We start from the raw sequence: 14,294 nt of genomic DNA, 5'->3' as shown, positions 1-14,294 counted from the left end.
CCTAATTTGTTCATTCACTCATCAAGCCTATTAAACACCTACTATTCTGCACACTCTTCTAGGCTGGGAATATAGCAGTGCACAAGACAGACATGGTCCCTGCCCTCACCAAGCTTACATTCTGGTTCTCAGCCTTGTGCTCTCCAAACCCTTGGAGCATAGAAGTGGATGAGCACATACACACGGGAGTAATTGTCAAAACATTTAAATACTTTTACAGTCGGAGTCAACCCAGTCAAAATATAAGCCGGTAATAGCTACAGAGCAGAGTCTTGCAGGCCTCCTACTTGTGCCAGATGTTAATCCTTTAGTTGATCTATGTTTGTAAGGAGGTCCAGAAGGAGAGATCAGGTGGCATCCAGAAAGCTTAGGGCAGTGGCTTCTTATCAATCAGTGTGAAAGAATCTTTCCATATTTTACAACTGGTATGGCCATCCCGACTGAATATCAGCCTTGCATACGTGTATAGTCGATCCTCATTATTTGCAGATTCCCTATTTGCAAATTTGCCTACTCCCTACAATTTATTTATAACCCCCAAAATCAATACTCACGGCACCTCCCTGGTCATTTGCAGACATGTGCAGAGTGTGAAAATGTTGATTTACCCAATGCACACGTTCCCAGCCAAGGTGGGACAAGGTGATGCTCTGCCTTCTTGTGTCAGTTCCCATACGGAGGTAATCAGAGGATGGAGACGATAGGGGGCAGTGCAGTGTAGTACAAGAAGCAAACTGCAGTTCTGGGGCCAGTTGGACGGGGTTGAAATCTTGACTCTGACACCTGTGAGTGGAGTGGCCTCAGGCAAGTCACTTAACACTTGTGAGCTTCATTTTCTCTTTGTAAAATAAAGAACATAGAAGCTACTAGGATGAGTTGTTTTTAAAATTTAGCACCATAATCTATGTGAAATATTGTAGCAACAGTTCAGTATTCACTAATTCAATGTTCATGGAAATGTTATAGAACATAACTACATTAACAAGACTCCACTGAGAGATCTTCTCACTTTAGCTATACTGAAAGCTTCCTGAATACCCCCAACATGTGTTTAATGTTATACCTCCTACATCACCGAAAATAATGCTGTGTTGACAGCAGGCACTTGGTATCTCATGGGTGTGAGGAGACCTGCCTCTTACTGAACTCTTGTCATAATAAAGCTTGATTACCACTTCTTCCAGAAGACAACCACTGATAAGTCCAGGATGTGGCCCAGGAATCTGTTTTTGTAATAAAAATTTAGGAAACAATGGACCAGACAATCTGCAAGTCTCTTTCTATAAATAGCTCCTACATTCTGTGGCTGATAATAGCTTAATAGCTACTCCTACGTACTGTGGCTGGTAATGGTTCTTTCTTGTTTGTTTGTTTTTCATGGTTTTTTTTTTTTTTTTGAGACAGAGTCTCGCTCTACCACCCAGGCTGGAGTGCAGTGGTGCCATCTCAACTCACTGCAACCTCTGCCTCCCAGGTTCAGCCCCACCCCCCCAGTAGCTAGGATTACAGGCATGTGCCACTACATTGGCTAATTTTTGTATTTTTAGTAGAGATGAGGTTTCACCATGTTGGTCAGGCTGGTCTCGAACTCCTGACCTCAAGTAATCCACCCACCTCAGCCTCCCAAAGTGTTGTGATTACAGGTGTGAGCCACTGCGCCTGGCTTGGTAATCGTTCTTGACCCTGATTATGCACTAGAACCATCTGAGAAGCTCTGAAAACTATCAGTTCCGATTCATTCGAGCAGCAGAGACAGGAAAAAAAAAAGAAAACGTAAAAATATTGACACTTGGGCTCTTGCCCTGACTCACTGAATTAGAAGCTCTGGAGATGAGGTCCTGGTATTGGTCTTTTGAAAAGGCTCACCAGGCCGGGCGCAGTGGCTCATGCCTGTAATCCCAGCACTTTGGGAGGCCAACGTGGGCGGATCACAAGGTCAGGAAATCGAGACTACCCTGGCCAACATGGTGAAACACTGTGTCTACTAAAATACAAAAAAATTAGCTGGGCGTGGTGGTACATGCCTGTAGTTCCAGCTACTCGGGAGGCTGAGGCAGAGGAATCGCTTGAACCCAGGAGGCGAAGATTGCAGTGAGCCAAGATCGCGCCACTGCACTCCAACCTGGCAACAGAGTGACACTCTGTCTAAAAAAAAAGGCTCACCAAATGATTCTGATATAGAGTCTCTTTCAGATGACATTTTCCTTGCAAGAGTGACTCATAGCATGGCAGACAACTAGGGAGACGGGTCACAGGAGTTGTTTCCTAGGGCCCCTCAAACCATACTGCATAGATAGCCATTTAAGAAGCTTCTGCGTATTTAAGGGTGTTCCTTAATCTTTGAATTACCGAGTAGTCCTCATGACTGACTGGATATTTATTAATCTTGATACCCTTAGACCTTGGCACACAGTAGGTACTCAGTAAATATTTTTAAACAGATAAAGTACTGGATTATGACCTAGTATGACCCTGGTAAAGCAAGCACAGACAGTCTGTTTCAAATGAAACCCTAGTTTTCTGGTTCTGAAAACAGCCTGTACTTAAAGAACTGGAATCCCCTTTACTTGGAGCCACCTTCCCAGAAAAATAAAGCCAAAGTAATGGGAACCGCCTGAGACAAAGTGGTTTTCTACAGAGCTTCCTGACGTATAGCTTTTGGCAGATGGTAGATACTCTAACCATATATGCTGAATTCATGAGCTAATTCATAATTAATCTTAACAATCAACTAATATATTTTATGCCGTGTCTACTATGTGCTTGGTGCTAGGGGGAGACATATTAACATAAAATGGAATCTCTGCTTATACAGCCTGGTTGAGGAGATGAGCGATGGTAGTGTGGATTCACAGGAGTACTATAGGAAATCCAACAAGGGAAATGGAGGAGTTGGGCAAGGATTCAGGATAAAGGTAGAATTCGAACTAAGCTGTAAAGTGATGGCATTTAGCTGGTCAAAGGGACACCGTTCCCTGAGGACCCTGAAGGATGGGGACAGGGAGGAAGTAGCATGAAGTGGGTCCAGCTATGGACAGAACCACCAAGTGCAGGAGAAGTTGATATTGGAGAGAGGTGGCTAGAGAGTCAGGTGTAGTTTGTGGTGGGCTCTGGAAGTCAGGGAGAGGATATGTTCATGTCTAGGCAGACTTGAGTGTGGGAAGGAATGTCCCCTGGTTCCCTTAGCAGTGATCGGTGAAACCAGAATGGTCCTCCATTGTCCTAGGCTCCCACAGTGGTTGCTATAGGAATTGATTATAAGTAGGCTCAGTGTCAAAGGCAGCCAGCCAGCAGAAGAGCGAATCAGTCAAAGCTTCAAGAACCTGAGCTTCATTTTTTTCAGTCACCAAAGCGGGGCCCTATCTTGCTCTAAAATATTTGGCCCTATACCTGACTTTGGTCAAGATTTGACTGATCACAACCTTGACATCTGTACTAATACAGGCACCAAATTTTTAAAAATGATCAAAAAATAACCAGCTGCTGAATTCTGCACTGAAGGAAAGGCAGACTGTCTCTTCTATTCCTTATTCCACCAAACTGCTGGCTTCATATTTGCTTCAAGGAGCTTGCAGTGGCCCCAGAGGTACTTAGCAATTCTAGTCCCGTGTTTCAAGCCAAAATTTATTTTAGCCAGAAAGGGTGCCTGTTGCAAAATGAGATTCCCAGCTGCTTGGAGAAAAAAATAGGGTCAGTGAAGAGCTCAAACGTTCCAGCCTTAACATACTCAATTAATCTATGCTTAATGGATTGGGATATCTTCAACAATTATAGATTTCTGAGCCCCACTCTTCCAGAGATTCTAACTTTTAAAATCTGGTGCGAGCCTAGTCATCTGTGCTTTAACAAGCACTCCTCAGTGATTCTTATCATCAGGCAAGTTTTAAAAACAGCTGGTTAGTGCATGGTTATGACTTAGTGCAGGGGTTGGCAAACTGTTTCTCTGAAGAGCCATATAATAAGTATTTTAGACTTTGGAGGCCATGTGTAGTAGTACAAAAGCAGCCATAGGCAATACATAAATGAAGATCATGGCTGTGTTCCAGTAAAGCTTTATTTACAAAAACAGGTGGTGAGCAAGATTTGGCCCATGCCAGCCTGCAATTTGCTGGCCCCTGAAGTGTATCATGCCTTCCTGCTACCACATTCACATTTTGACCAGGACCTTCCCAATTCTCAACATTGTAATTCAAAGGAGTGCCCCTAATATTACGAACTTCAAGCCCCACAGCTAAACTTTGAAGATGCTGTGGGACAGAGAGGCCTCTGAGAGACCCCTCATATCACACTGCAAAGCAGGCCTCACCTGTGTCTGAGCATAAGGCTAGACATGACTGCACGACATCTACCAGACACCAGCTGGCAATGAGTGAGTCACCAGCATCAAGGCTGAAGACTGAGAATACGACGGCATCTTAAAGACCAACAGGACAAGGGTCAATGAGGAATAAAGCATTAACAAGCTGAAAATAACTCTGAAACAGACACCTGGAAATTACTATTATCCCTGAAAATATTGACAATTTCATTTCCTCCTTTGTGGTCTGCTCCTATAATTATCTGAATCTTTGGTTTTCAGTGGTACAAACAGAAACTCTCTAGGACAGGATCTAATCTTGCATCTTTGGTAGGGATAGCAAGTATGCCATCCTTTCCACCATGGTGGATACATAAAAGGATACCAGTTGGGGTTCTTCATTTGTTTGAGTCCATTAAATAACACCGAGGTACAACGAGAACCAGTGGATGAACGATCAGGAATGGACTCCCGGCTTTAGCCTGCTGTGGGGGAACAACCACTAATCCAAGGCTCAGGAAACCTGGGTTCTAGTTTCAGCTCTGCTACTCAATTATTTCAATACTTTGGGTAAAATGTATCCTCTTCCCAGACCTCTGTTTCACATGTGAAAATGAAGGTTGGACTGCATGGCCCATTCAGGTCTCTAGAGATGCCTTGTTCCACACGCTGTGCCATGCAGGCATCTGAGGGCAGACGATGGCAGAGAAGAAAGAAAGTGACTGTCAGGTAGAAAGAAGATCCCATTTGCCTCATGTTTGTGGTGCCTTGGTGGAACTTTGGATGACTGTGGAGATGGAATCAAACAGAGCTGCCTGAGGATAGTTGCAGATCTTTCTAACTATCTTGCCCCTTTCTCTTGCTCCTGCCTCAGCCTGCAGCCCCCGCTCAGGATTGTAGCACCAGGCTGTGCAACACACAAAGGCATTTATCGACTCCATGTATAATCAATACTGTAATCACTTTCTGCAACGATCTCCAGCCCTGGATTTCATTGTGCTATATTGTCTGCTGCCAACAAATTGCCCCTTTGGCTCAGGATGAGAAGTCTAAGGTTCCTTCAGCTCAATGGTTCTTAATCTTGGCTGCATTTGGAAATCATCAGAAGCTTGAAAAAAATAATGATGCTCAGACCTCACCCCCAGGAATTGTGATATAATTGGTCTGCGGTGGGGCCTGGGCTTCAGGATTTTTAAAAGCCCCTCCAGCATTTCTACTATGCAGCCAGGACTGACACTCACTGCTTGAGTTCCTGCTGGACTCAGGTGAAACAAGTGGCTTTTTGCAATCTGCCCTCTGTAGGGAATGAGATTGCTGGCTCCAACAGAGAACACAGCTGAGACCAGGGCCCAAGACACAATGAGGACGTTTGTTTCTGATGTATATCTTAGGGCCCTGCCCTCCTGTGGCTGATCTGGTAAATGAATCTCAACTGCAGTGTAAATGGTAGATAATAGCCTAATATATTCCCAGCTGGCAGGGACCTTCAGGGCCTTAACACAAAGAAATTCCTGATTGTAGGACTTAGGCTCCATGGCAAGGCCCATAGGGGTGGTGGGTTTGAAGTGGCCCCAAACCTGATTCACTCCCTAGTCCTCTTCATCTCAGTAATGGCAATTCCATTCTTCCAGTTGACATCTCCCTTTTTCTCACCCTCATATCCAGTCAACATGTCATCCTAATTCAGTATTCAAAATATATCCGGAATTCACTCATTTTTCATCATCTCCATCATTACCATCCTAGCCCAAGCCTCCATTGTGTTTTAACCATTTTATTGCAATTACAAATATTGTACTTAGAGACCCCCAACTGGTCTCCCTGCTTTTGCCATTGCCCTTCTACACTTGTTTTCCACACAGCAGCCAGAAGCTTCCTTTTAAAACGCATACCAGACCCTGTTCAATCAAAACCCTGTAGTGGAGTGAAATCCAAAGTTCTCACCATGGTTTACAAGGTCCTACATGACCCAGCTCCCAGCTGCATCTCTGAGCATCTCCCCTCCCACTCCCGCTCCTGCTCCATCACTCCACTCCAGCCACCTTGGCCTTCCTTACTATTCTTCATACACCTCAGTTCACCTCAGGGCCTTTACTGTAGTTTCTGCCCAGAAGCTTTTCTCCAGATAGCGTGGTGACCGTCTCTCCGTCACTTCCTTAAGTTTCTGCTTAATGTCTCATCCTCAGAGAGGTCTTCCCTGACCATCCTGTCTAAAATAACCCCCACAGTGACCAGGCACCATGGCTGACACCTGTAATCCCAGCACTTCAGAAGGCTGAGGTGAGTGGATCACTTGAGGTCAGGAGTTTGAGACCAGCCTGGCCAACATGGTGAAAACCTGTCTCTACCAAAAATACAAAAATTAGCTGGGCATGGTGATGCACACCTATAATCTCAGCTACTTGGGAGGCTGAAGCAGGTGACTCACTTGAACTGGAGAGGCAGAGGTTGCAGTGAGCCAGGATCACGCCACTGCACTCTAGCCTGGGCGACAGAGTAAGACTCCATCTAAAAAAAAATAAAAATTAAGGCCGGGTGCGGTGGCTGACGCCTGTAATCCCACTACTTTAGGAGGCCGAGGTGGGTTGATCATGAGGTCAAGAGATCAAGACCATCCTGGCCAACATGGTGAAACCCCGTCTCTACGAAAAATACAAAAATTATCTGGGCATGGTGGTGCATATGTAATTGCAGCTACTCAGGAGGCTGACGCAGGAGAATTGCTTGAACCGAAGAGGCGGAGGTTGCAGTGAGCTGAGATTGCGCCACTGCACTCCAGCCTGGTGACAGAGCAAGACTGCATCTCAAAAATAAAAAATAAAAAAAAATCTCCACAATCCTATTTGTGAATATATATCCAAGGGAATTGAAATTACTATGCCAAAGAGCCATCTGCATTCCCATGTTCATGGCAGCACTATTCACCACAGCCAAGATATGGAAACAACCTAAGTGTCCACCATCAACAGATTAATGGATGAAGAAAATGTGGTATAAATACACAATGGAATACTATTCAGCCTTTAAGAAGAAGTAAATCCTGACACTTGCTACAACATGGATGAACTTGGAGGACATCATGCTAAGTGAAATAATAGTTTTTATTATAAGCCAGACACAGAAAGACAAATACCACATGATCTCACTTACATGTGTAATCTAAAAAAGTCAAAATCATAGAAGTGGAGCATAGAATGGTGATCACTAGAGACTGAGGTTGGAGAGGGAATGGGGAGATGCTGTTCAAAGGGCACAAAGGCTCAGTTAGACAGGAGGAATACGTTTTTGACATCTACTGCACAGCATGGTGACTATAGTTAATAATAATGTATTGTATATTTCAAAATTGCTAAAATAATACCCTCACCACTCCCACCCTAACTCACTCATTCTCTTGTGTAGTACTTTACCCTGCCTTATTTTTCCTCATAGTCCTTCTTTGCTACCTTATTTTTGTAAATATACAAAAAGATATTTATTGTCTGTCTATCTCTGCTGGAATGGACACTCCATGAGGCTAGGGAGCTTTGTCTGTCTTATTTACTGCTCTATACCTCATCACCTAGAATAGTGTGTGGCATGTAGTAGGCCCTTGCTAAATTTGTCAAATGAATGAATAAACGCCCCCCTAAAGACAATGAGGATGCCCCTCAGCGCACCTCCTGTATTTCCTGCTTGCTGGGCCATACAGAGCTCAGCAGGGAGCTAGAATCCAAGGAGCAACCAGGAAAAGCTTAGTTTCCAGTGTTTGCTAATCATGCTTCCTGCTAAAGTTGTGGGGGAGTTTTCAAGAAATACAAAGCCAGCGGGCATGGTGGCATGTAAGCCCAAGACTTTGGGAGACTGAGACAGGTGGATCACCTAAGGTCAGGAGTTCGAGAGCAGCCTGGCCAACATGATGAGACCCCCATCTCTATTAAAAATACAAAATTAGCTGGGTGTGGGGGCGCATGCCTGTAATCCCAGCTACTCAGGAGGCAAGGCTGGAGAATCACTTGAACCCAAGAATCAGAGGTTGCAGTGAGCTGAGACTGTGCCATTGCACTCCAGCCTGGGCAACAAGAGTGAAACTCTGTCAAAAAAAAAAAAAAAAAAAAAATCCTTGCTGATTTTTTGGCCGTTTCTTACAGAATTGGATAAACAAAGTGATGCAGAGACCAAAACTAGAAAGCTAGGAGACCTGGGTTAAATCTCACATCTCTATTCCCTAATAGTGTAGTAACTGTGGATAAATCCTTTTGGAGTGCTAGGTCTCCTTTCTCCCACATCTAAAATAGTATTCACTATGCAACTCTTTCCTAGGGGCAGGGCATGTCTGTGAGATGAATAAGATCATTTCTGTAAATTCTTTGGGATGCTTATATTCAGATGTCATAAGAAAAGACACCATTTAGGTCTATCTCACATTACGAAAACAAAATATATAAAAACTCAATGTATGTTATTACTAAAGAACTTTTGCAAACTCCCCTAGGCCTAGAGTATTAATAATGGGATTCAAGCTACTCAAATTCAATTCATGCCCAGCCTTTTCAGAACACACCAACTATACAGGGAAGCATTTAGCATGTTGCCTTGCACCCAGTAGGTAATCGATATTTATTTATTGACTCCTTGATCAGTAATGCAAAGTGTACCTGTACTGGGACATCTTAACTCTGACGTGACAAAGGTCAGGTTTTCCCCAGGGATGGAGAACTCACCAGCTCTCTGTTCTTTTTCCAGTCCCCCAAATCTGCTTTCATCAGTGCTGCGAAGAAGGCCAAGCTGAGGTCCAATCCTGTGAAGGTTCGATTTTCTGAGCAGGTGGCAGTTGGAGAAACAGATGCAGTAAGTGCAGCTTCGGCTCCCTCTCCTCAGCCCCTGGCCATAATCTGCCTGGCTGTCAAGCTCTCGCTCTGGGGCTACTTATGGTGGACAGCTTTCCCAGTGGGTTAGAGTGGGAGCATCCAGGTGCTGGAGGGGGAAAAGTAGTGAGTGAAGAGGGATATGTGACATCCAGAGAGGCCCCAGGAATTGTGGGGAGAAGGACTATATATTGATTCACTCAAGAGCCTTCTGATGCTTAGAGAAATTTCTATCCCTAACACAGTAGCTTACACTCAGAGCAAGTGCTCCATACACATCTCTTGCTACTTGATAGAAACAGGAAGGAAGTAATGGCTTCCTGAAGACCCAGGAATGAGTGGCTGGTGAAATTGAGCTCTCTTCACATTTAAGTGATCCTGCAACTCCACATCTTGACTGGGAAAGGCCATGCAGTGATGAGTGAAGCTGCCTAGGGGAAATGATACAGACTCTCATTAAGGCACCAAGTTTTTATTAGACACCTGCTGTGTTCTCAGCACCAGAAGGGAGGCAAAATAAATACCTGTTCCCTGCTACTGGGTACCTCTTGGCGATGTTGAGGGGGACAAGTGGTTTCGATTGAGATAATACAGAATCTACTACTGGGTGATACTGTTTCGAAGGACAGGTAATATTTGACAGCCCCATGCCATGCAGCCGCCAATCTGGGGTGTCTTGGTCAGCCACAGTGTTTCTCACTGCTTTGGGAGGTTTACATGCAATGAACTGTCGACTCCAGATATGCAAATGAGAAGAGGCAGGTGAAGAGCAGAAAAGAAGTGTGTTAAGCAGTCATGCATTCTGGCTGAGTCCCTCAGGAATCTGCAGAAGTTAGTGATATCCTGGTGAGGGCGGAGGGGATAGCTAGAGCTAACAGGCACTCGTGTGCTTTTGATAGCTGTGACAGGCAGAGCTGTCTGGAGGCCCTTGGCATTTATGTACTGAGGCACAGCCGCAGTTGTCGGGAGAAGTTAGCAGGCCCAGACAGAGAAGGGAAATCAGCAGGGTGCCAGGCACTTCTATATTATTTGAGGCAGAGTCACTGAGAAGAAGGGATAGAGGATACAGGTGTCTTCCGTCTCCATTTCCCTCACTCTCATTCCCAAAATCAGCCTATACCCTCCTCCATCTCTGCACAAGGAAGGCTGGCAAGCCCAGGGGACTACAGGACCCCACTGGGCAAGATGTCTGAATAATTGATAGTTGGGATCTGTGTCAATTCTAGCAGAAAAGGTTTAAGAGACGTGATAATTGGTGAGCAGAGGGGAAGAGGAGTAAAATTGAGTCCCTGCAAATCAGGGTGAAACAGATCCCGATATCCAGGTCACCAGAAAGAGTCCTGAGTGCTTGAAAACCCAGAGGACATATGACTTGGATTTGGGAAGCATGAACAGGTTCATCCTACCCCATCTCAACATTGCAGAGTAATCAGTCAAAGGCAATCCACCCAGTGAAGAACTCCTTCCCTTCCTCCCCCTTCCCCTTCCCTCTCCTCTCTTCCTCTCCCTTTTACTTCCCCTTCTCCACTCTCTCCTTCCTCCACCATGATTCCCCTCTCCATACATCACAGCTAGGCTACAGGCGTAAACAAGCCCCCACTCCAGTCTAATCTGAATGCAAATGCTACAGAGTAGCTGGGACCCACCTAGAGCTACTTCTTTTTCTTGGACCAGCCACCAGGCATAGTGTAAGGCTCTTGTCTGGGTGAGAGACAGACATCAATCTTCCAGCTTTCGCTGCACTCATGAAATTACCTGATGTTACAACAGCACCCTTCTCCATGCTGCCGCCAGTATGGACCATAGCAGCCTCATCACAGGTCAGGACCTAGGGGACTCCAGGCCCAGGTGACTCCAGGCTGTCCTATCAACCCTTTCCTTTCGTGTTCCAAGGCTTTATTAAGCAGCCAGAGCAAAGATAAATCCTGTGGGCGTTCCTTGCCAACTCTATTTTTAAGCAAAATCAATTAAGTAATTATCTGAGTCCAACCCAGTGTGCTAAATAAAACCTGCCACCGTGAGCGTCATCGGTTGGGGGATCCGGGGCCTCTGGGCCTGGCAAGAGCAAGGCATCTCAAGATTAGGGAGGGGACCAGGGAGTCACACTTTCCAACTTTATATTCTATCACTTCCCACCTTGGCTTGACCATAGCGAAGCTTGTCTCTTGGCTCCTCCCAACTATCAACCAAAACCGCAACCCAGGAGGAGTTGCTTGTTCCTCTTTCCATGCTTTGTCAATGATCCATGACAGTCTTTGGTCTGGACTGTTCTCATCTGGCCTCTCAAATCATCCACACCCACTGTCTCCTTCAAAATCAAAATCCAATTTGCCTTATCTAGGAAACTTTAGCCATCTTATACCTGTTGGTTTGCTTTGGTTTTATAATGTGTATGTGTGCCAAGTCACTATAACAAAAATTTAAGACTGGACTTAAATCTTCTGTAGCTCTCATAGAGACTTAGCATAATGTTGCACATACAGTAGAGGCTCAATGCATGCCTGGTGAATTAAGGAATCTGGTTATCTCTGCAGTTTTTCCATTCCTTTAGAACTGATGATGATGTTGGCCCAGGGAAATGGTTGGGATGCGTGTGATTGTTCAATAAGTACACATTAAGCACCTACTGCCCATTCATTCAACAGCCTTTTAGTGTGCACCAAACATGTGCCAGAAACTTTCTTTAGTGTTGGGACTACAAAGATAAATAGGACATGGTCCTTGTGCTCTCAGTTCATCATTTGATTGTGAAAGACAAATATCCTTCAAAAATATGATAAAGGTGAGTTTCGGCAACATAATGAGACCCTGTCGCTACAAAAAGTAAAAAAATTAGCTAGATATAGTGGCACATGCCTGTAGTCCTAGCTATTTGGGAGGCTGAGGTGTGAGGATCACTTAAGCCCAGGAGTTTGAGGCTGCAGTGAGCTATGATTGCACGACTGCACTCTAGCCTGGGCAATAGAGCGAGACCCTGTCTCAAAAACAAAACAAAACAAAATATGGTAAGAGCATTGTGAGAAGTGTGTACAAATTGCTATAGGAATGCATGGAAAACCACATCCAAGTATCTGATGATATTAGACCAAGGCTTTACAGAATACATATTTGAGCTGGGTTTTGAAGGATAAATAGGAGTTTGCAAAGAGGAAAAGAGAAAGGCAGAGAGAATAGCCTTTTTTTTCTTTTAGAGTCCTCAGAGAAAGAGAACAGCCCTTATTTAATGAATTTTTATTGAGAACTTCTGAATCGGAATCAGTACTGCCCACTACTAGAGAACTTTTGAAAATGTCTGAGGGCCTGGTGTGGTGACTCTCACCTGTAATCCCAGCTATTGGAGAGGCTGAGACAGGAGAATCGCTTGAACTCAGGAGGCGGAGGTTTCAGTGAGCCAAGATCGTGCCACTGCACCCCAGCCTGAGCGTCAGAACAAGACTCTGTCTCAAAAAAAAAAACAAAAGAAAGAAAGAAAAGAAAGGAGAAAGAAAGAAGGAAAGAAAGAAAAAGAAAGAAAGAAAGAAAGAGAGAGAGAGAAAGAAAGATGAAAATGTCCGAGGGTGTTTCAGGTTATCCCAATGATTTGGTGTGCTACTAGCACTTCATGTCTCAGGGTCAGAGATGCTAAGTGTTGTGCAGGAGTGGGACAGTCCCTGAATGATGAAGAATCATCAGAGGTCTAGAGGTGTGGGTACGAGGAATAGCAAGACGTGAGTCTGGAGACTAGGTAGGGGCCAGGTCAGAAAGGGCCTAGGGAGGGAAAAAGGCAGAGCCAAGGCTTGGATGGGAAGTGATCTTCGCTTGTAAAGAGCCTGGGGGAAAGGGAGGAATCAGGAGATAAGATCAGTCTAGAAGCTTTGTAGAAGGTGTTTTTTTAAAAGTCAGAGATAAGATGATGTAGGTAAAGTAGACTCCAAAGGAGGCCTCCCATCAGCCCTTCAGGGGATGTGTGGTGATCCCTATGCTCTGATCTGTGGAGGTTTGAACCACAGTAGAATGTGGGTTCTCTGTGATGTCAAATGGAGGTGAGCTTTTGATATGACTGTGTCGTGTTGGGGAATTTGGTTCTGGTCCCCATGTATTATTGATCTACTCTTTCCTCTGTCTCTGTCCTCTTACACCTTTGGCTCTCTGTCTCCATCTCCTTTTCTCTCTCCCTTCTCACACCCTTCCTCTGGCTTCCTACCTCCTTCTAAATGAGCCCCTCCCCTTGTCCTTTCCTGCTTGTTTACAGAAAATGATGAAGAAGGAAGCTCTCCTCCTCATCCCCAACGTCCTGAAGGTTTTCTTAGAAAATGGGCAGATCAAGTCATTCACATTTGATGGCCGGACCACTGTTAAGGTACATACAGTCTCCTCCCCCTGGATCAGCGTAGCCCTCTCCAGAGTATATGCGATTGTGTGTCCTGTGTTCCTCTGAGTTGGCACATAGCTGCTTGCCACTGGAGTAAGGTGGCCTTTAAGCTCTGGATGCTTGTTAGCACAAGGCTGCAAAAAGGCACAGTCCCAGAATGAGAGTGGTGGTGGAAATTTGCATGCTCAACTCTGTGCTAGTAATTGTTAAACCGTGTGTGTGCACTTACATTTGTGAACTGCTTTGTGTTTGTGTTACGTGGGGTCCATCAGGATTCTTAGGAACTAAGGAGTATGAAGATCATTAAGCCATTTATAAAGCAAAAGTGATTTATATTGATACAATAACACCTATGCAAGTTTAAGCACAGAAATAAACGCAGTCTCTTGGGAGATTAGCTTAGCTATGCCTAGCTTTTTAAATAACAACCTGATCTCAAGCACTGAACCAAGATTTGAAAAGTCCAGCCATAGCCCCTTTGGCTGTTCTTTTCACAGGAAGAGCAATTACTGATCTGTGCTTCTTAACAGCTCAGCCAGGTGTCAGAAAGTCCTAGTGACTATCCTCTAATCCTTAGGAATAGAAGTGACGATATGATTCACCCTCAGATTCAACTCTGCTCTGGGACAGAAATATCCATTCCTGCATCTTCTGGACTCTCTCCAGAAAGAGAATGCCTTTCCCAGAACGAGTGTTTTAATGCAACTAATGCTACCCAAACTGCTGGGCCACTACAGCATCTACCCGGAAAACCTAGCTTGGTCCACAGGTAGCCTGTGGTTCCCACACTAGGACCAAG

General features: G+C 44.8%; 1 protein-coding gene across 6 annotated transcripts in view; it reads left to right on the top strand.

Moving 5' to 3' along the window:
- Positions 1-14,294, top strand: part of FRMPD3 (FERM and PDZ domain containing 3) — a 147,904-nt gene that overhangs the window by 87,452 nt on the left and 46,158 nt on the right. For 4 of the 6 annotated variants that reach the window (XM_012451683.2, XM_064361914.1, XM_064361933.1 and 1 more), the window contains 2 exons: positions 9,023-9,127; positions 13,376-13,483. In XM_012451683.2, coding sequence (XP_012307106.2) covers positions 13,379-13,483 — 105 coding nt within the window. In that variant the 5' untranslated portion in view covers positions 9,023-9,127; positions 13,376-13,378. The remainder of the gene's footprint in view (positions 1-9,022; positions 9,128-13,375; positions 13,484-14,294) is intronic. The other 2 variants (XM_064361916.1, XM_064361924.1) reach the window with 1 other exon arrangement.

This window comes from Aotus nancymaae, unplaced genomic scaffold (assembly GCF_030222135.1).
Source record: "Aotus nancymaae isolate 86718 unplaced genomic scaffold, 86718_ANA_hifiasm-v0.15.2.pri h1tg000004l, whole genome shotgun sequence".
NCBI classification, from domain to species: domain Eukaryota; kingdom Metazoa; phylum Chordata; class Mammalia; order Primates; family Aotidae; genus Aotus; species Aotus nancymaae.
This window is presented reverse-complemented; position numbering and strand designations above follow the sequence as displayed.